Source organism: Pipistrellus hanaki, assembly GCF_964339955.1.
Source record: "Pipistrellus hanaki genome assembly, chromosome: 5".
NCBI lineage: Eukaryota > Metazoa > Chordata > Mammalia > Chiroptera > Vespertilionidae > Pipistrellus > Pipistrellus hanaki.
Genome location: NC_140507.1, coordinates 86,102,553 through 86,125,532, shown reverse-complemented (window position 1 = coordinate 86,125,532; position 22,980 = coordinate 86,102,553). Strand labels below are relative to the sequence as shown.

Here is a 22,980-nt window from a genome sequence, read left to right as displayed (position 1 = left end):
ATAATGGGAAAGTTTAAAAAATAAAGACATTTTCAGTTTACTTTACTTACAAGTGTTTATCATCCATGACCAGTTACAAAAAGTTAGAAGTTAGAAACAAATGTTTCCTTATTTTTCTAGCCACATGAGAGCTCTTCAGGAATAGAGATGATGTTTCGTCCCCTAAAGTACTAACTCAGTGTAAAGCTTTAAGGATTCATTACAAATGTATGTCAGCTAAATACCATGATTCCCTAACCTGTGCAGAATCAGTGCCAGGAATAGCTTATTCATTAAAAATATATATATAAACAGTAAATGAATTTAGTATAGTAACAGAGGTCAAAGTTTTAGTGTCTGAATAATTAACTTGTGTTATCAAAGTACAGAATTTTTCCTTTGAGATCCTACGTGTGGGTCTCAGGTTTAGAACCCACAATGTATGAAAATGCATTCTTATAAAAGAAGGTAGACAATGAATATTACAAGAAAATGTCTTTTTCCCCCCAGAAGATCCCATTCATTAGTCCTTTATATTTATGATTTTCTTATGAACATAAATTCTAATTGACCAATTGTTTAACTAGTTAACAGAAACTAAAATGACAAAGAAATGTAATTGAAAATTGAGTTTGGAACTTTTAAGATAAAAAGAAAAGACATTAGAGTATAAAAATGTATTATATGCATATCATATCCAGTGCCCATTCCTGAAAAGAAGAGATCTTATCAGTTATATTATATGTCAAAATTTTAATAGGTTCAGAACAATTGGTAAAAAAGAATTACTCATAACCCTGATTTTTAAAAGCCAATCCAGATAGTTAATACTCACATAATAAACTTAGGTAGGTGGGGATTATAAAAGATACATTTATTGGTATAGTTACCTCACCATTATCCAGGACCAAATAATATTCTACGTATTTCTTTTGTTCCCAAACCTTCTGGTCATTTAATTTCTGCAATCAATATAAAAAGAAACATTGCTAAGAAAAGGTATTTCTCTGCAAGAATCTTTATTTTATTAGAAATGTGTAATTTATAAAAGATTGGTTATTGTCTAGGAAAAAAGGAAGATAAGATAAATTCTAACTAATAAGCCAGAATTATCTATAGACAGGCTCAGAATGTCAGGCTAGGAGAGATGTCAGCGATATGCTAGCCAAATCTCTTTGTTTATCCAATAGTTTAAGTGGTTACAATACTAGTACAAAGTGTTCAAAGACTTTAGAACAGTGGACATTCCCACTATCCTGCTATGAAATAGACAAACTTCTCCGTCAGTGTCCTCCTCGTGTTTTTGTTGTTTAGTATCCTTTTATTCCTGTTCCAGTGAACACCCCTTTCTTTACCAATGGTGCAACGCCCAAAGCCACCATGACACCCAGTCTGTTCTTTTCTTCCCAGAAAGAGCTGGATCTCTTTCCCACATCCTAAGCTCCTCTATTATCTTTTCTTTTCCCTCCACAATAAAACAAAACAACAACAGTGAACACATATTTCATAGGGATTGTCCCATTGAAAAGTAGCAGACGTTATTTGTATTAAATAGTAAACCATCAAAGTTTATTATGCTGCACTTCTAGAAGTGCTTGTCTTTTAACAGGCAAATAAGTTTCCATTAACAAAAAAAAAGAGTCCTGAAGGTAGAGTTTTAGCTAGTATCTAATGGTAATACTTACCTCCCACCCTCCATGGGAGCGATAAAGTTATTAGCAATTACTGTGCACCAGCAATGCTCTGGGCACTAAGGTTAGGGCAGTGAAATAGACATGGTCTGTGCATGAAGGAGCTCACAATAGGCAAATAAACACAGTTGATCAGATTGGCATTAGAGCTATGCAGAGGATTGCACATGGTGATGTGATATTCCATGACAAGGTAGTCATTTCACAATAGATGGTTAGAAAGAGCCCTAAAAAGCTGGCACTGAAGCTGACACATTCATGAAAATAAGAAGCCAGGCAAGAGAAAATAAATTGAAAAATAATTCCAGCAAAGAAAAAAATGGGCAAAAAGACTCCAAGGTGAATTGATCTTGACATGTTAAAACACAGAAAGTTTGTGTTAGTCAGAAAATAATGGGGGCAATCCCCAGTGGATAGGGAGTACAAGATAGGAAGAAATTTGAGAGGTTGTTGGGGCCCTAGCCATACATGGGTTTGTAACTCAGTCAGTTTTGTTTTTGTTTTTAGATTTTGTACTAAATGCAATGAGAAGCCATTAGAGGGTTTTGAACAGAAAAGTGACATGATGTGGTTCAGAATAAAAGAATCATTCCAGCTATTGTGTGGGGAGTGGCTTCTACTGAAGCAGGAATGAGAGTGTACAAGTCAGAAGCTGTTGCAATGGTTATTGTGAGAAGGATGGTGCCATGTGGTAGTTGGAAAAAGGAGGCCAAGTGACAGATCTGAAATATATAGAAGCACTTGATGATGAAAGGGGATAAACAAAACAGGAATCAAGGATGATTTCCAGATTTGGACCTGAACAAATGATAAATGGTGGTACTGACTCAGGGGAGAATGAGGGAGAAACAGGTCTTGTTTGGGGCTTGGAAATTGGTAGTTCTATTTTGACCACATTAAGTTTGTGATATTAGAGCTTCAAATAGATGCATGAAGTAGGCAGTTAATTAGAACAGTCTGGCCTTTAAAGGAGAGTTCAAGGCTGGAGGTATATATTTGATAGTAATTTCTGCAGAACTCTTATTTGAACAAAATAGGGCATAGCACAGGACAAGATTACCTAGAAAGAATGTGTAGATAAAGTAAGGAATGGGACAGACAAAGGATTTAGTTTTATGAGAACCTCCATTATTTAGAGGAAGGATGACAGTGAGAGGAACTGAGAAGGCATAGTACTGGTGAGGTAGGAGAAGAGAGAGGGAGAGGGAGAGGGAGAGGGAGAGGGAGGGGGAGAGGGAGAGGGAGGGGGAGAGGGAGGGAGGGAGAGAGAGAGAGAGAGAGAGAGAGAGAGAGAGAGAGAGAGAGAGAGAGAGAGAGAGGTTACATTAAGTGATTACATAGCTAGTACATAGGTATATTATATATCCAATTCCCTTTCATTGTCTGTTCTCAGGCATACTGAAAATGAAAGAGATTTTCTAGTCTTATAGATAAGGGCTAAAACTTTGGGCCTATCACTGTTTAATGGTGAGAGAGAGAGAGAGAGAGAGAGAGAGAGAGAGGCCATGAAAGCACAGTTACATAGTTATTTTCACCTGATTAGCAAGGAATTGAGACAGAGACAAGAGGTCTGTACCAGTTAACCCAGGAGATCTGCATTCACATAGGTAAGAGTGGTTCTGGCTGGCAGCATCCAAACACCCAGCACATTGAACCCAACAGAGATTTTATTTTATTCTGACCAATTCTGCCCACTGCTTATGGGTTCTCTAAATGTTTATAAGAGATGATCTTTTGTAACTGAAAGCTGGATTCCATATATGAAAGCACATTCTAAGCTGTTGTGGGCAGATCCTATGTTTACTTTCCTCACTGCAACATCCTCAGCACCTATGGCAGTACTTAAAGAAAGATTGATTGAATGAGTTTATTCATGAAGACAGCAGGATATTTTACCTGAAAGTAATAGTAATACTTTACACTGTTGTTGCATGTTAGAGTATTGTAAAGGTTGCCTGCTCCTAGTTGTACTTATTAAATAAATCAATGTACAATAAGGTTTTAATGTCTCTATAACCTATTAGTTTTAACAATGATGCAGTTGCGAAGACTAGAACCCAGGGCAGACAGGACAAAATACATCAGAGTGTCCCAAATAAAAAAAATAAAGGTTTGCATACGAGCAGACTGGTGGCAGGTGGGATCACATTCCGCCGAGATGTATGTGCCCATAACATGTCATCCATCCCACAGGTGCTGTTATCTTTCTTTTCATTGGGATCATGCTTGAAGAGTGCATGCTCCTGTTCATCCTGATTTGCAGAGCCTAAAGGTTCGATGAAGTACCTTTCATCTCCCTGACTGAAGTAGCCCCTAAAAAACATGAGAGTCCAGGCTCCTTAAAAATTATCCATGCATTTGAGTGCTATAGACCTAGAGACTCCAAAAAGTTACCATCGCCAAAACATTCTAAGCTCATGGCAGCAGAACACAGTGTAACATTTCAGCTGAAGATCCCCTCAGAAATTAGGTAGACATATTTTCTCTATGAGGAAATGGGACCTATTGAGGAAAAATGGCCCCTGCAATGTCATATAGCTAACCTTAGTCAGAGCTGGCACTAGAATAAAATTTCCTGACTCTTGTTCCACTATTCTTCCAATTCCTTTTCCTTGTCTGTTCTCAGGCATACTGAAAATGAAATTTTCTAGTCTTATAGATAAGAGCTAAAACTTTGGGCCTATCACTTATTAGTGGTGATACCATGGGAAATTACTTAAACTCACATAGCTTCATTTTCTCTATAAAATGAGAGTAATAATACATACAACAGAATTGTTACAAAAATTGAAGGAGATAATATACAAAGCATTGGCAATGAATAATGCCAATTTCTTCTTAATTCTCTCTGCTGAAGACCCAAGCTAAGATTCATTGGACCATATTTAGGGAACAACCATTATTCATTAAGCATTGGATTAAAAGCAGGTGGCAGAAAAGAGAGCCATGGTCTCTCCTCTCATAGAGCTTATATTCAAATGAAGAAGATAGATGTTGATTAAATAATTACATTATATATGTATAATTATATGATATATACATAATATATATAATTACAGCAATAATTTCCAAGAAGAAAAACACAAGAACATACAATAGGGCAAATGGATTTATTATACATAGATCTAGAAGAGTAAAAGGTGACGTGGAGAGATAAATTGGGGGATTGATTGCATTGGTCTGAATAGTGTGGCAATAGAGAGTGCAGTGAATAATCTCAGAAAAGATTGAGAACATATAATCAATAAGGCTTGATAATGGATTAAAATAGGTAGTTGAAAGGCAATAAATCATCAAAAACCTAGGTTTCTGGTTTAGGCAAATAGTTGGTTGATTATTTACTGTGATAAGGATTACTGGAAAAATACCAGATTTTAGAGAAAATCATTAGCTTCATTAATATTTCATTAAGATATCCAGATATGGAAGATTTATGGAGATAAGAAAGAAAAAATAGACATTCAAGTCTAGGTATCAGAAGTCTGGATATCTTATTATGGACAGACACATGGGGAGTCCTTGGTACAGAGAAAGAAATGGACAAGCATGGATAGGACAAAATAGAGATTTTAGAGAGAAGAGAGAAGGTGAAGAGGAATTTCCATTTCCTAAAGGTTCTGACTTTAAAATTGGGACTCAAAACCTATATTTTGAAAGTAAGCAACCAAAGACAAGCAACTCGGAAAGCAATTCAGATTTTTAATTTATAAACTACTATTAAGAGGGGCCTTCAAATTTAAAAAATTTTAGCCCTTAGAATTCATATTTCCCTATAGTGCAAATATATATATATATATATATATATATATATATATATATATATATATATATACACACACACACACACACACACACACACACACAGACACACTAGAGGCAGGGTGCACGGAGTCTATGCACCAGTGGGGTCCCTCAGCCTGGTTTGTGGGATTGGACTGAAACCAGTCCTCTGACATCCCCCAAGGGGTCCCAGATTGCGAGAGGGTGCAGGCCAGGCCAAGGGACCCCATTGATGCACAATTGGGGCTGGGAGGACGCAAGAGGTTGGTCAGCGGAGGAGGAACCGCAGGAGGGCTCCAGGGCATGTCCAGCCCATCTCACTAAATCCTAATCAGCTGGACTCCAGCACAAGCTAACCTATTGGAACATCTGCCTCCTGGTGGTCAATGCACATCATAACAAGCAGTTGAGTGACCTTAGCATATCATTAGCATATTATGTTTTGATTGGTTGAATGGCTGACTGGGCAACAGGACACTTAGCATATTAGGCTATTATTATATAGGATATATTATTGTTGGCACTATTACTATTATTTTGGTTTATTAGACACACATACACACCCAATCATCAAAGATGCATACAAACTATTCATGAAGTCTTACCTTAGACCCCTACATGTGCTGATGCTAGCTTCAGAAATTTTTGCATTAATAATATATCCTTGATAATAACAGTCATCCTAAAGAAAAATGAAAAGGGATTTTTATAAAGGAAAGTGTGCATGTTTTTAGACCATTGCTACATTTTAAAATTGCAATTTTGAAATAGTATCTATAATGCTTTAAAGTCATTTTATGTTGAATAAATCAACTTAAAGATAGTAAAAACATTTTTAACTTTTTTATTGTTGAAATCTTTAATATTTAGTTAATGATCCCAAATGCTTGCAGATTGCTAATTAAATGTTGGTGTAAATGTTTGTGTTGCAGCCAAAACCAGTTTGGCTCAGTGGTAGAGGGTCGGTCTGTGGACTGAAAGGTCCCAGGTTCGATTCCGGTCAAGGGCATGTACGTTGGTTGCGGGCATATCCCCGGTGGGGGTGTGCAGGAGGTGGCTGGTCGATGTCGCTCTCATCTACGTTTCTGGCTCTCTATCTCTCTCTCTTCCTCTCTGTAAAAAATCAATAAAATATATATATATATTTTTTTTTAAAATGTTTGTGTTGCAGATAAAGGAAAACAGGTTGAATACATGTTCAAAACCCCAAATGCTCCCAAAATGACATTTATTTCTTTCTTTGATTGATTTCTCATTATTTTTTTCCTAACAACTAGTTAGGAAAATGCACAATGCTAACCCTTTTTTATCCATATGTGTTTCTATCAAGTAGACCTTTCTTCTTTTGGGAAGATGAAGTACTGGCCTATGTAAACCCCTATGCCACTGCATAATTTTATAGAAGAGAAGTGTGAAGGCCTTCCAATAGAAGACAGACCTCTGAAAAGTTGGCAATGATAAAATACCCATGTTACTTCACACTGTCATCTTCTCTAAGAGTCAAGAATGGAAATTATTTAAAGAAAACATAGAATTTTATAATTCTACCATTAGGAAATAGTCTAGACTTTGAGAGACTAGATGATCTAGAGAGGTGATCATATGTAATTTTCCACTCTTCTAATGAAAATAAGGAGCTCCTTCTGTCCACTTTCCTATTGGGAGCCCTTGAAGCTGGAAAGGATTACCATATTTGTAAAGGAATGACTTTGTTTTTGTCAAGTTCTCCAAATGATGGAGGATAAATCAAGAAATTACTACAAGTCTGGCTGGTGTGGCTCAGTGGTTGAGCATTGACCCAGGAACTTTGAAGATCTCATTGTGGCACACACACACCCCCACCTGACCCAGTCAGGGCACATGCCAGGTTTGCAGGCTGTTCCCTAGAATGGGGCGAGCAGGAGGCAGCTGATGGATGATGTTTCTCTCTCACTGATGTTTCTATCCCTCTCTCTTCCTCTTTCTCTAACAATTTTAAAAATATTTTAAAAAGAAAGAAATTACTATGAAGTAAAGCACTGATGGATGCTACACATGCTCCTTCCCTTTCACTACTTGTTTGGCAATGACTGCATTTGGATGTGTGGGTCATACCCTAATTAACAATAAATTTAGGCTACTCCATCTTACCATGATCTGTGGGCTGGAGGTGACCTCCTTTCCTGTGGAATTATAATGTGTTTCTGTGTAACCTGGTGCCAAGAGATCCCTAGTGACAAAGAAAAAAGTCATACGGTAGTTACTAATTACAAAGTTCAGTGATCAAAGTGAGAGCTTTCACTGGGTATACAGTAAAGTTCCAATTCCTGAGTGCCTCATCCCAACCCCTTACAATTCAGGTACTCATTAGAAGCAGGGAACAATGTCTGCTTTGTTGTCTGGCTTTGCTTACTGGTCTGAGGAAAGACCTGAGGAAGAAATGAAACTGAGGGGAAAGTTGGTAAAAGGTGGCTGAATAGAGTGCTATTCCTCACCAGTTTAAGATAACTGCATTTCCACCTAGCACTTCAGTCACCAGTGACTGTTCAAGTTTATTGAAAATTCCCTTGCATTTGGCAGTTTGGGTCCCTCCAGTATTTCTGTTGAACCTTCTTAAAATTCTTTCAATTATTCTCTAGAAAATCTAAGCCTGACCTATATTTTTAAAAGAGGTAGGGCAAAGAGAAAAGGAAGTAATGAATATATATTAGGTGCTATCTCTGTACTGGCCACTGGGTTAGACCTATAACATGACTCATTTCATATAAGTTTTTCAACAATCCTACAAAATAAATATTATTCTCTGTTGTTTAGATGAGATTAAATAGTTCAAATGGCATAGAATCATGTTTAGGTCTGCCTTAATCCCAACCCTGTATTCCCTCCAATCCAGTACACTATTTCCAAACTCCAGACAGTTTCGAGTTTTTGCAAAAGGTGATAGTCTATTTGTCTATCTTGCTGTCCTATATAGAACAATTGAGGGATTGAAAGAAAATGAAAGCACAAATTAGGAAATTGCGGTTGAAATAGTGTATCTATAGGATAATCAGGATTTGGGTGAGCTCTTAGGCAGTGAAATTTGAAAAGAAACATTGAATTTTGATGAACTGGATGGAGAGGATGGAGAGGTAAGAGCCTAATGTAACATGAAAGAAATGGATGGGTTAGTGGGCAGCTGAGTAGAAAGGGCATTACTGTTGAAATCAGGAGAGCCCAACTCTGGTTTTACCATTGAATGGGTTCATTGATCCTAGAGTTTATTTAACTTTTATATCTCTTATTTTTTTCCAATGAAAATGGTTGCAAATTGTTTTAAAATCTAATCTTTCAGTGTTAGAATAATAAAATAAAATAGTAAAAGGGAAGAATTAAAAATCTATAGTTATTTCATCGAATTTGATACAATTTATGTCTGCTTGCACCTCATTTAATTTGTTTTATTCCTAGAAGTATAAAAATACTACTAAACTATTGTTTTATCCAATGTGTTCCTTCTTCTTTAGTAGGAATTGAACCTCTTGGGCCAGTTGGGAGCAAAAGCTGAGTAGTCAAAGTTTACATGCTATATAAGTAATAACAGACTCAATTAGCATATTTCTCACGTGCTAATTTGCTGTTGGTCAGCATTATATGAGAAGAAAGACACTTACTTGGATTTTTTTAAATAAAGCACTGCCATTTTCCCATTAACTGTCATTTCATACTTCACTTCAATTTCATATTTTTCCTGCAAAAATGTAAAAACATTTGCTGGTAATTAAGAAATCATTTTGCTAGGTCAATCTGTTTAATCTTAGCAAGCAGTGCCTGCTTTTCCTTAACAGTAGTGTATATAATGCCAAATGTCTGTTTCTGCCTCTCTTGACAAATCTAACAACTTTGCCAACTAAGTAGATAAATTACATGAGACCTTTATATACATCCATTTTTTCCTCCATCCATCCATTCATTTACCTATTCATGCATTTTACAAATATTGAGTGCTGGTTATTTGCAAGATATGGCTTGGTTCTAGAAATTAAACTAAAAACAACAAAAATTGGTGCTTGCTGTCAGGAAGCTTATAACCTTGTAGAAAAACAGACAATAAATGTGAATTATGTCGTATAATAAATGATATAAATATGTAAGCAATGTGGAATGACTAAGATCTTAAAGAAAGTAAAGACTTTCCTGAGGAAGTAATGTATAAACTGAGATATGAATTAGCCAGGTGAAGCAGAGTAGAGAAATTATTTGAGAAGGAATAGTTTGCGCACAGACCCAAAGACCTTTAAGGATCTTGCTGATGATTTTTAGAGTGAGCTCTTAAGGCTAAGCGGAGGTCAGAATATGGGCAAATATAACAAGAATATGCACCCTAGGGCAGGAAGAAGCCATCAGTAATAAAACAGTCTCAGGTATTCAGAAAGAGAAAAATATCACCTCAAGTAAAACATGTGGATTAGGAGAATTGTCTTAAGTTTCAATTTATGTATATGAGAAGAATTATAAAGGACTATACAGGGTACTTGAAAGATTGCATTGGGTATTGAGTTTTGATTTTGTTGTATAAAACTAGGTTACCAGTCATGGTTACAAACAACACCTAAAACTTCACTGGGAAGTGCCAAGACATTGCTATTATAGACATCAAAAAATGGCGATGACATGTGACTAAAAACCATTTATGATGGACTAAGTGCTCTTCCCTCTGCTGTTGCACTTTTCTTCTCTCTTCCCTCTCCTGGCCACATCAGTACCAGAGCTCATTGAGGGACAATAGTGAATTAGAATCATCAGGTCAGGGATATCATGCAGAGATTTACCATCATCAAGGTCAGGTATTTTGGCCCATATTCCCTATTAATAATCAATTATTGATGTCTTTCCTGGGGTCAAAATCACATGACTGTAAATATTCTATACTGTGGGCATAAATGTTGTAAGGCTGCTGTCATTTAGTTAATTTTCATAAATAACAGGAGGTGGGAAAGATCCTGAGGATAAAAAATAAAATCCACAGGAAATTGCTCTAACCACTGGTAGAAAGGCTGTATAGAATAAAAACATTAGGAGGACACAAAATATGAGCTTCTAATCAGAAGAACCTTCCAGATATTTGCTTCTATTAGCAATGGAGTTTTAATGGATTTTCACCTGAAACATTATTTAGAGGCTGTTTTAGGAAACAGTCATTGCTTTTGTGCTGGAAGTTTTACCTGACACTAGCATATAGATTATGGATGAAAGGAAACAGCAGGGAAGAAAACCAGTGTCTGTATGAAAGGGTGCAGTGGGCTAGGTTATAACTGTACTTCTCAAATACAAGTCCACAGTGAAGGGTAATGCCTGCTAATAGGAAATGTGGGTTCTATCTAGGTTCTAAACTAAGGGTTAGGAGAGGAAAAATACACCTTGATTTGAAGAGCATCTACTAGAAGGAAATGATGTGAAGTCTATTGAATAAGTTTAGTTGGTCACAGATGTGTGTGTAATTAAATTTTCTCCAGAAAACAAATGCCATGGCTACAGTTTAGAGTGTAGACTAAGAAGGTCATGGTCCTGGGTGATCCAAAATATGAGCAGATGTGGATCTATGAGATCAAGATGGTGCCCATGGACATGAACTAGCAAAACCCTACAAGTTCCAGGGAAGATCTTAATTCAAGCCTGGCCACAACACACAGAAAATCTGAGACTTCTACTGGTGGACCTAGCTAAGGCCTAAAATTGTTTCTAATAAGAGGAAGCATTATGCTGCCAGATATTTAATTTTATAGCACTAGAGGCCTGGTACACTAAATTTGTGCATTGGGGGGGGGGGGTTGTCACTCAACCCAGCCATCACCCTCTCCAATTTGGGAACCCTTGAGGGAAGTCCAACTGCCTGTTTAGGCCCAATCCCACTGGGAATCAGGAATCCCAGTCAGAAATCCCTCTCACAATCCTGGACTGCTGGCTCCCAGCCTCTCTGCCTACCAGCCTGATCAATCCCTAACCATTCCCCTGCCAGCTTGATCAACGTCTAACTGCTCCCCTGCTGGCCCTATTGCTCCTAACTGCCCTCCTCTGTTGGCCTGGTCATCCCTAATTGCCCTCCCTTGCAGGTGTGATCACTCCGAACTGCCCTCCCTTGAAGGCCTGGTCTCTCCCAAATTCCTTCCCCTTCTGGCCTGATCACCCACAACTGCCCTTCCCTGCTGACCATCTTGTGGTGGCCATCTTGTATGTTGGAGTGATGGTCAATTTGCATATTACTCTTTTATTATATAGGATGAGCCAAAAGCAAGATGGTTTTGACCTCTAGAAAGTGTGAGCTAGAGTCTGAATTTTAGGAAGAATAGTGACCATCTTTTGAATGTAAGTTCCCAACATCAGGAACTTTGGTTAAGTATTTGTTGAGTAAATGTTTATGTAGTTGTTTGGGCAATGTACTTCAGTTATATTCCTCTATTCATTTGTCCATCTGTCTATTTATTCACTTGTTCATTTATTCAAATACTTATTTAGTTTCCCTACACTGTGTATATAAAATACAATAATGAATATAATGTATAATCATGAATAAAACATTCAAGCTTCTATCCTGATATTTAGTGGCCCCTCCAGAAAGTTTTCAAATGGTTATTTTATTTCAACTCAAATTTTAAGTCATATAGTCAGTTATGATAAACTTAGGAAAATGGAGGCAAGTTTTGGGCACAGCTGACAGGTAACACTGGTACCCAAGTCTCTGGTCCAGTAGAGGACACTGCTATATAATAATAAGTATAAGAGTCCTCCTCTTCTGAGGCCCTGAGTCATGGTTAATCTAGCCTGAGACATAGGGGGCATCAACAGAATACAAAGATCCCCTTGGTCACATATATTATGAATTCTGGATGTTTCAAGTAATTGCTCATCAATTCTTTGCACAAGAAAGACCAATAGTCTCAATACAGAATCCATAAGAATATCTTCCAAGACCTTGGCTTATATCAATGACAGTATTTCTATTAGTCATAATCTGTACTTGAGCAAAAAGAGAATATTCTTTATATTAGGGGGGAAATGTGCCTGCTGTGTGGCAGACAGGATGCCATTAGCATTTCTAGACATGTTTTGTAGACAAGTATGATATGGCAGAAATCAGCAACCCTGACAGGACAGGATTGAAATAGTAGACATGCAGCAGCATGGGGTCTTATATTTGTAGAGGGGACAAGGGCTGTAATCCCAGAGACACATCTCTGTTATGTTTCTAGATGTTCATAGGGAGATGATAAAAGCCACATGATATGATTACCAGATAAAATACAGGACATGAGTGATATTAGGATGTCCGATAAATAGTGAATAATGTTTCTGATACTGAGAATATGATAGGTTACATAGGATAGCATCATAGCATAAACTTGAACAGGGAGTTAATTATTGCATCCTGCTTTGATTTTTGTGTAATCACCTCAAAATAGCCATATGAGATAAGCACTACTGTTGTTATCTCACTTTTCACACAAAAAATTTGAAGTTCCTGTGTGCCTAAGTTTACACAGGGAGAATTAACAAAGCTAAGACATGAACACAAACTAGCCCTCTGAATTCAGATCCTTTGTACTTTCCCTAAGGATCAGGAAATCATAGGTTCATACTGCCAGTTAACAGAACAGCTGACTAGATAAATATGTATTTGGAGTAAATATCAAGCCCATTTGCATTCATCTACTCAGTCATTTAACAAATTGGTTGAACATCTAGTATGCGCCAATAACTACTTTATGGTTTTTCATCAAGATGATTATTCAGATGCTTAAATTTATTTTTATAGTTATGAGGAACTCGCTATCCAACTGTGATGGAAAACACTGGACATGTACTCAAATTGTTCTCCAAATATTCAGTGAAGAAAGGTACCTGGTATTATCCAGGTGGGAAATATAAGCCTTCATCTCACAATAGATGGTGCAAGTTATTTATGTCTCATATATCTGGACTTTCCTGACTCCCCACAAAAGAGTTCCAGGTGTAAGGAATTAGAAAATTATTGTTGATGGAATCATTATATTTTAGTTTTCCTCTTTTGATTGAGAATGTGTCATTTCATTAATTATAAGAATTATACAGACTTTAATAGCTGCCTTTTTAGAAAGGACAGAGGTAAATGTCATGTTTAATTATAGTAATTAATCTTGGTATGCATATATGCATGTATTTATCCACAATACTTTATTTTCTACATCAGTTTTAAAGTTCATGATTTTGTTTATATGTGTGTGTATAAATAGAGAGATAATAAATTACATCAAATTTCTTTGTGAGTACACAGAATAAATTATATATTACCATAAGAATGTCAAATTTTCCTCTCTCTGTGACCTTGGACAGTTTAATTTAACCATCAGAACCTTAATCTGAAAAATAAGGTAGAATATTACATTATTTTGAAGATTAATAAGTAGAACAGGTCAAAAAATCTAATACAAATGTGTACATATTTGTATATGTATTTCTATATTAAATATAATTATATATTTATATATACATCATGTGTACTTACATATTGTATGTATGTGTATTTTGTACACACACACACATATATACATATATATAAATTCAATATTTTTTCTCTGTTAAATCAAAACTGTACCTGTTGATGTGGCTTCTTGGTCTCTCGTTTATACAGTGGATGAAGTTTTCTGGGATAAACTACTTCATACTTCTTTACTCCATCGACTTCTCCTATAGCATTTACTAAAAAGAGTAAGAGAAGCTTTAACTAATCAGAACTAACAGGCTGGTTGGAAATGGTCATCTTTAATGCATTTCTGGTGAATGGTGTCTCCCACAGAGACTTTGAGTTGGTTCAGAGAGTTATTAAAGTGCAGACACCAAAAGAGATCCACAAAACCAGAGACTCACTCTTCCTTTCAAATCTTTACATTAACTTATCCCTTTAAATAGTTCCCCACAGAGAATATTTCTTTTACATTTTCCCACTTCTCTTTGCTATCTTGAATCCCCACAGAGGAATAGAGCAAACAGTACAGACAAAAGCTAGTCAAGGAAGGCTGAAGCCAAAAGAATCCTCTAAGAAGCTAAATCAGCGTCAGAGTGGTAGAATGGAAGCACTGTCAAGCTACAGTGTTAGAAATACGAAATAACTAATGGGTGTCATTTCAGATTCTAAGATATTTTCCTTGGTTTTTCCAAAAGCAATGTTTTATAAGATTGAAAGAAATGAAGTCAGTAAGAAAAGGCTCCAATACTAGTGCCATGGACTCTTTGCATTACAGACACACCTTCATTAATGCAAACAACACATAAAAAAAATATTTTAAAACTTAGAGAATAGGCAATTGGAACACTATTACTGGCCTGGAAGGAAATTTCTGAGCCTGCTGTTACCTTAAAAGAGAAGACACTGGCTGGGGGGGGGGGGGGGGGGAGGGGGGGGGGCGGGTTAGAGCATAGGACAGGGGGTAGGGGAGGCTGGGGGAAGGTCAATAGGGAAAATAAAAAGGAGATACATGTACTACTATATGTAATACTTTAAACAATAAAATTTAAAAAGAAAGAGAATTGAAAAGTTAACTCATTCAATCTCCTATCTGCATCTTGAAATCTCAATATTGTATCTAGAAGTTATTTTTGAGAGATATTCAGTTTTTCCAAAGCTAACACTGGAATTTCTATTTTCTTTTATTTTTCTACTAGAGGCCCAGTGCAGAAAATTTGTGCAAGGAGCTCGGCCGTTGCAGCCCTGGCTTTGTCCGGAAGGTGGTCTTAAAGGATGTCCAGAAGGCCATCCAGAAGGTTGTTTGGCTTTCCACTCTAATTCGCATATTACACTTTTATTATTATAGATTTACCCACATGGTCCAGTCCCTGTTCTGTGCAGAGTCAAGCCTGAGGAAATGTCAGCAGATCTGCTCTCTGGCTGCTGAAGAGGCTGCAGGTCCACGCAGAATGTAGATGTAATAGGAACTAGGGCCCAACCCAGCAACTGACTGACACTAGAACTAGAAAAGCTTTAGTGTCTGTGTAGAGTAGGAGGCTCTCTGAAGGTAACTTTAGCTCATTACACTACCCAAACCTATGTCCTATGATAATACAAATTTATGTTACCCTGGTTGATCTTCTAACAAATAGAACTAAGGATTTTTGTTAGTTGCCTTGAATGACTATACACTTATCCCAATACTAGAGGCCTGGTGCACGAAATTCGTGAAGGAGCTCTGCCCTGGCAGCCCCTGCTTCATCCAGAAGGACATCCAGAAGGTTGTTCATCTGTCTGGTCTAGTTAGCATATTGTGCTTTTATTATTATAGATTATTATAGTTGTTCCAAGAATAAAGATTTATTTTTAAAACATTTCTTTAGAAACTAAAGCAGACATTTTTCAAAATCCCTGGTGATGTCAATCTTCTTTTATTATTTTAGGATATCTTTATTTCATTTGATCACTCAGGAAACATGTACATCTAACTTTAAAAGATGGAAAAAGTGATAAAATTATCTGCAAATCTGTTGGGTCAAAAATGAGGTGTTAACATGATGAAACAGTTTTTTATTCAGTGGCTTGAGATTTACTCTTAAGCAAGATTTCAAAAGCACTTAAAGCTGTGGCATCAATACTACAATGCCTTAACTTTGGGTTTAGTTGTTTTGTTTTTTTTTAATTATTTGAAAAGAGAGGACAGGTTAAGTGATCTCTGGCCAGTTCAAGTAGTCTGCGATTTTATTCAAATAAGTACAGAATCCCCTATAATCTCTTCAAAGAGGCAATGCTCATTTGAATAAACTTCTAATCAGTTGATAAAATAAGTCTGGCCACATAGTCACACTTCCAGAACCACATCTGAGGTTCCCTCAGTTACTTCTTGCTGTTACACGGATAACCACTGGCCATCTTTTATTTCTATTTAATTAATTTTGGGTAAAAAACAATAACACATCGGTTATAAACAGTTTTCATGACAGAGGTCCAAAAGCCTGAAGAAACATCTCATCAATCATTGTCTTTTCAATAAGTGAACATTTCGGTAAATATCACACTTATTTCAAAATAGTGTGATGCTAAGAGATAAGAAAATTACTTACTTACTTGCCAGAAAGTAAGTAATGGTATCAGCACAATTTTCCACAGCCTCCTGTAACTCTGTTTGGCATGGATGCTGGCAGGTGGCTTGTGTCCAATTAGTGCAGTTAGTCCCATTCATACAGGCTCTTGAAGCCATATATTCATCAATGTTGCAAACAGAGTAACTCTTTTTAAAACGCTCTATGGAAAATCCTTCTCATCCATAATACACATCATTTTGACAGGAAATATTATCCAAGCTGCCCTCAAGTCATAAAATAATACCTACCCAAATAATTCTTTCCATAAATGCATAAAGTAGGAACACATACACATTCCCCATTCAGAAGTGGTAAGGAACAGACCAATCTGACCAACACAAGTTTTCTTTGATACACACTGATTAGTATCTAATCACCATGCTTCTTATTAGTATCTAAAGTCTAGGGTTTGGTGAAATTCAAAATTACCAGCTGATTCCAATATGAAGTTGAAGTATGTAAAATAGTGGAGAAATTTAGTTTCAACTATTTCTTTTTGACAGCAGATCACTTTCCAATGGCAAGCAAAATAAATCAATAAGTAAAATAAGCCAGAATGTATTTAAAGGTCTTTGGCAACCTCTCACTTTCTTCAGTTTGAAATAAATGATTTCTAGCTATTCCCAAACTCTTGCAACATCGTATAATCTCTTAAAAAGCAGGTAGAATTTCTCTTAACTTGTTTTTCTGAAACCATGAAGGCCCCCGGATGCGTGTTACTTGAGATGTAATAAATTACACAGAAGCTAGAGAGATGCAGCAGACCTTAATATTCTCTGGCTCATTCACTATAAGGTAATAGAGAGAGTTAAGCCTCCTCTCAGCAGAATTACACAGGCTGACTATTTTGAAGCCTGAGGAACAAACACAGGTAACTGCCATCCAGGGATTACACAAATTGGAGCTGTAACACGGTATGTTTCTATTCATTCGTTGGAATACTTGCTTTTTCTCCCCCACAGAACTCTCATACTAAATTAATTTTGACTAGCAAAACTAGATCAACAAAAAGAAATCTCTTACTTTGGTTTAGATTCAATAATTCTCTTATGTTAAAAAGTTAAAAATTAATCCTGTTGACAAGATGAATGTAACAGACATTGATCTGGATTGCTACTTTATATTATATAAAATCCACTTTGGATTTTAGGACATTTGTATATAATATTGACATTTATATATATATAGTCAAAACCCTTTAAAGCAATGTCTTCCCAAATTGAGCACATGCCATGAACTCCTGATTAGGGTTCATGCCATGATACTGACTGAACACCCTCAAGCCATCTGGTAATTTCAAACTTCATGTAGGAAAAGTGAGCACAAACACTGAGGGGAAAAAACACATCTTAATTTGGTTCTTAAAATGAAATTATATGTACTCTCCAGGGCCTTATGGTGACCTTATGAAGGCAAGAAAGAATATCCAATTGGAAATAAAATAATTTCAGAAGTACTGACCCCTCCCTTGGCATTCTGCTGGAATATAGTAAAGACCATTTTCTTTTGTCGGTGCACTTAGTTCTTTACTCCCAAGCACATGGCACCTCCTTTTAAATATTTGTGGTTTTTTTTTCCCCGTGATGCAATCCTATTAGTGGTTTTTCTCAGGAAATTACTAAGCTCACTACAAACAGTTGGCCTGATTTTACCCCCTTCTTTTATTTCATGTACATGAGAACTAGGTAAATGTCAGCATCTGAGCAACACTTATTCTTTGGGTGATGGGAATAAAGAAACAAAATAAAAGAAGAGATAGGGAAATAACATTGCTTTACTTCTTGCATTCTGGCCGGGAAATCAACCTATTGGGGGAAAAAATATCAGAGTATTTCACCGACAGGAGAGACAGTCTTGAAAATACAAGATGGCAGGTAATAATACAAACAGGGCAGATTTCTGTTCCGATGGAAAATCAGGTGGGCAGCTTTCTGTCTCTCTCCTCATTCTCACAAGGACCTCTGTCTTCACCACCAAGTACTAGGAGATGTCAAACTTTTAAGCATGACTTCTAAAGGAATTGCATCTCTGGGGGCCATGTAGTGAATGCAGACACAGGGGGAACAGAGTCAGTTTGTACACCCAACTTCACTGAAGAGGCTGAAATGTAAATTAAGTCCAGTGTTAGTTATGTGATTCTGTTTAGGGATACTGCTTGATCTTTATGCTGTGGGATAAAGCTAGTATGCAAGCAATTCTTATGTCTCACCCAAACAAAGGAATCCAAAGAGTTTGCAATGATAGTATTTTTGGAGACTTTAGGGAATGAGTATTTTTATTAAGTTTATCTAAGAAAGTAGAAATTTTAAGTCAATAACTTAAATGCCTAGCATAGTTCTACATTTAAAGATATTAAGTAAAACTTTCAAAATTCTGGAAATCAGAAACCAGGGGAAAATGAAAAATTACTTTTAGTAACAAAGTACAGAGTGAGTGCAAGGGAAAGAGGACAGATTCTTTCCAATCCCGTACTTCCTGTTGATAATTTGTTCCCATTTCTGAGTCCCAGTGAGCATGCTCATACCCAAGAAACAATTGGCCAAAGAGGAATTCCCAGGTTCTAAAGTTAATGTGCTTCCCTAAGCTCTAGAAATATAAATAAGCTAAGGAAATGTACGAACCAACCTAATTTAACCCAAATCTAATTGAAGGTATGAGCAATGAACAGGGATAGTAGACATTATGTGTTACTAGGAAGTAGAATTCCTCTACTTGTAAGTTTGTAAATGCTTGATATACCAGCAAAATAGAAGTAAGTGATCAAGTTAGGTTTAGCAACAGCATTAGTTTGATTAATATAACAATACTTTATAAAATGAAATTGGTCAAATATTTATTTCTAATTAGTTATATTTATTATCACCATAAATGAAAGAAATAAAAATGTAAGCTCAAAAGGAACAGGACAAACCAACTTGTCCCAATAATAATACTTTCCAAATCCTTCTGCACAGCGATAATCAGTCAAGTCCACTGCATGGGCACTGCTCTAAAAAGAACAAGGTAGTTTTTGATGATTCACTTTTTGAATGGAAGATCACATTCATTATTTTAATTATGCTAAATGAAATCTTCCATTTGATTTCTATATTCTCAGATCAAATATGTAAATATTGGTTAAGGACATTTCTTTGCCTCTCATTTACATTGATTTTTTTTTATATCAGTCACTTGCCTTCCCCTAAATAACAGATTAAAATCTGCCCAACTAGTTAGTAAAATTTGTCCAACAAATATATTTGGAGAAGATAAAAAGCAAGCAGCTCACTGGTGTATTTAAAATAACCTAAAAAAAAAGATAAACACCTACCTGGAACTGAAGAAAGAAAGAGCATGGCCACCAGAAGCAGCCCTGGCAACATCCTGGCCGGTCCCAGGAGTGTGGTGTCTGTCCTTTCACTCAAACAGAAGTGCACTGCTTGGTCTTTTCCTGCCACCTCTCAAGTGAAACCGAATGAGACTCCCAAGTTCATTCTCCTCTCTGCTCCAGGAAGTATTTACTGAAGGTGTTGCACAACTTTGAAGCTGTGGTCCCACAACAATGGCATAAGCAGGCGGAAGTTCTGACTGGCTCCTGGTTCTAAGATTACTTTGTCAATAGCTATGGTTTACCTATTCTTCTCCCCAGTAGCCCCACTTAAAAGTAGTGTGTTTCCAATATATTACCACCAATCAATAAGCCACCATGAGATAACAGAATGTGTGTCTTGATAAATGTGTATCATTATTAGAATACTGAGGATGCTCCTCAGCTTGGCCTGCACTCTCTCCAATTCAGGACCCTTTGGGGATATCCCTCTACTCCTGAGACCACTGGCTCCTAACCACTCGCCTGCCTGCCTGCCTGATCACCCCTAACCATCTCTGCCTGCTGGCCTGACTGCCCCTAGCTGCCCTCCCCTGCCGGCCTGATCACCCCCTAACTGCCTCTGCCCCTGCCACCAATGGCTTTGTTCAGAAGGACATCCGGAAGATGTCCAGTCTAATTAGAACATTACCCTTTTATTAGAATAGATGGATGTAGGTAAGAGCATTCCTTCTTTGAACCTGTGTTCCAATTGAGTAACCCCTGTAATTTCTGAGATATTGTGAAAGCCCCTTCCCTTTACTACATGCCTCATACCATCTAAATCTTGGGACCATTGGATACAGGATCTTCATGATCTGTTTTTACTTAATTCCAGATGCTCTCACAATTGCATATGGAATGGGCAAAGAGGTACCACTCATTCAATCCAAAGATAGCTGTAGAGTCATTGAGAACTGCGAACTGCCCTCTTTGCTTTCCTGTACCCAGTAATGTATTGCACAGAGTTGTCACAGATTCAATGCTTCCTACGTGCTAAAAAGTATGTGTCATGGAGTTTAAGGAACTCCGGTTTAAACATGGTGGAACACATCCTGTCTCTCTGCCTGATTCACCATGTATACATATTGAAAACTTATCCGATCAAATCTCTACCACTACTTAGGGTAATGGAACAAAGAAAAGCACAAAGACTTTTGTATCCTAAGACTGGTCATTTCGACTTCAAAATTTTTATACATTCTTCATATGTAAATAAATAATTAATTCAACCACTGAGAATCATTCTAAGAAAATTATCTAAAATATAAAATAAGTTTTATTCTTCAATATGTCAATTACATTATGTATAAAAGATAAAACTAAAATTAATATCCAAAAATAAGAAGTTAGGTATGTAATCTTCTACATATCTATTCAATGAAATATTAAGTCAATATTTACGCTAACCTGTACAATAAATTTGAATATTATGGGAAAGCATTACATCCTAATACCAGGGAAACATTAAAGCAATAAAATTATATACAAAATAATCAAACTTAAATAAAAGCTTTGAAAAGCTATTCAGAGTAAAACACAGAAGCAGGGGGAAAAAATCTAAAATATTTAGACAGGCTTTTTGTGTTTGTGCTGGGAAGATGAGTTTTTATCTCTTTTCTTTCCCTTTAAAAAATATATTTTTATTGATTTCAGAGAGGAAGGGAGAGGGAGATAGAGACAGAAACATCAATGATGAGAGAGAACCATTGATTGGCTGCCTCCTGCACACCCCTATTGGTGATTGAGCCCATAACCCAGGCATGCGCCCTGACTGGGAGTCAAACCATGACCTCCTAGTTCATTGTTCGACACTCAGCCACTGCACCACACCAGCTGGGCTCTTTCCCTTTTTAAAAAAAAATTAAGTAGGGGTAGCATTACTTGTATAATTTTTAAATAATGTAAAATAAACAAAAACATATAATTTTTCACAAAATCACTGACTGGCCTTTGTATTACAAAATAGTAGCTACTGAATATGTAGGTTTTTAAAAAATATTTTTTTTATTATTGATTTCGGAGAGGGAGAGAGAAGGAAAGAGAGACAGAAACATTAATGATGAGCGAGAATCATCAATTGGCTGCCTCCTGCAGGCTCCAGACTGGGGATCAAATCTGCAACCCGGGCATATTCCCTGACGGGGACTCAAACCGTGACCTGCTGGTTCATAGGTTGACTCTCAACCACTGAACAACGCCAGCTTGGCACTACTGAGTGTTTTCATACTGAATTAATGATTGAAAAAAGACCACTCTTAAAAAAACAAGCAGAGCCCTAGCTGGTTTGACTCAGTTGATAGAGCATTGGCCTGGGGACTGAAGGGTCCCGGGTTTGATTACTTTAAAGGGCACATGCCCGGGTTGCAGGCTTGAATCCCAGTAGGGGACGTATAGGAGACAGCCATTCAATGATTCTCATCATTGATGTTTCAATCCCTCTCTCCTTCTCCCTTCCTCTCTAAAATGTATAAAAATGCTTTAAAAGAAAACCAAAAAACAAGCAGAGTCTCTGAACCACAAGCAGGAGCAGCTGAGTCTTAGAAGAAAAGAAGGAAAAGGTGCTATTAGTCTTTTAAAGCCAAAACCAATGCAAAGACTTAGGGTTTCCTATTCTAACTTACCACGCTCCCACCTGGGGTAAGTAGATAATGTAACACAAAGAAAGGAAAGCTATTTGCTTTTAAGCTTGGTAAATACATTTTTACATAAGAAAGTCAAGTCGAGAGATTTTTTGCTATCAGCTTTCAGGTACTTTTATATAAAAAATATATATTTACATAAGATTTTACTTTCTTGCTAAGATGCTAATTTTATAATCAGCCAATAACCCTTTGACCCCTGAATTATTAGCTATGTGCTTAATACAGATTACATTCCATTAGGTTCTTTGTAACAGGAGTGGCCTTCCCTCTCATTTTACATCTAAATTAAAAGCAGTAAGTAATCAGCAGAGATCTATTGGCTCTGATCAAAATGATGTAACATCTGATATAATTAACTAACAGACAGGGGCTGGCAGGTAGAATGAGGATAGATATTTTCTAATTTTATAAATGTAATTCCTACATTCTCTGTGCTCCATTGCTTACTCTTTCTGGTATAAGAACTAAAATTAAG

The 22,980-nt window shown here is 36.7% G+C and overlaps 1 protein-coding gene across 1 annotated transcript in view; it reads right to left on the bottom strand.

Moving 5' to 3' along the window:
• Nucleotides 1-19,954, bottom strand: part of ADAM28 (ADAM metallopeptidase domain 28) — a 50,271-nt gene extending 30,317 nt beyond the window's left edge. The window contains exons 1-7 of the mRNA XM_084883457.1: nucleotides 19,825-19,954; nucleotides 14,041-14,144; nucleotides 9,083-9,159; nucleotides 7,581-7,659; nucleotides 6,056-6,132; nucleotides 3,791-3,983; nucleotides 870-941 (exon numbers count right to left, since the gene is read on the bottom strand). Coding sequence (XP_084739583.1) covers nucleotides 870-941; nucleotides 3,791-3,983; nucleotides 6,056-6,132; nucleotides 7,581-7,659; nucleotides 9,083-9,159; nucleotides 14,041-14,144; nucleotides 19,825-19,876 — 654 coding nt within the window. The 5' untranslated portion in view covers nucleotides 19,877-19,954. The remainder of the gene's footprint in view (nucleotides 1-869; nucleotides 942-3,790; nucleotides 3,984-6,055; nucleotides 6,133-7,580; nucleotides 7,660-9,082; nucleotides 9,160-14,040; nucleotides 14,145-19,824) is intronic.
• Nucleotides 19,955-22,980: the final 3,026 nt, after the last annotated feature.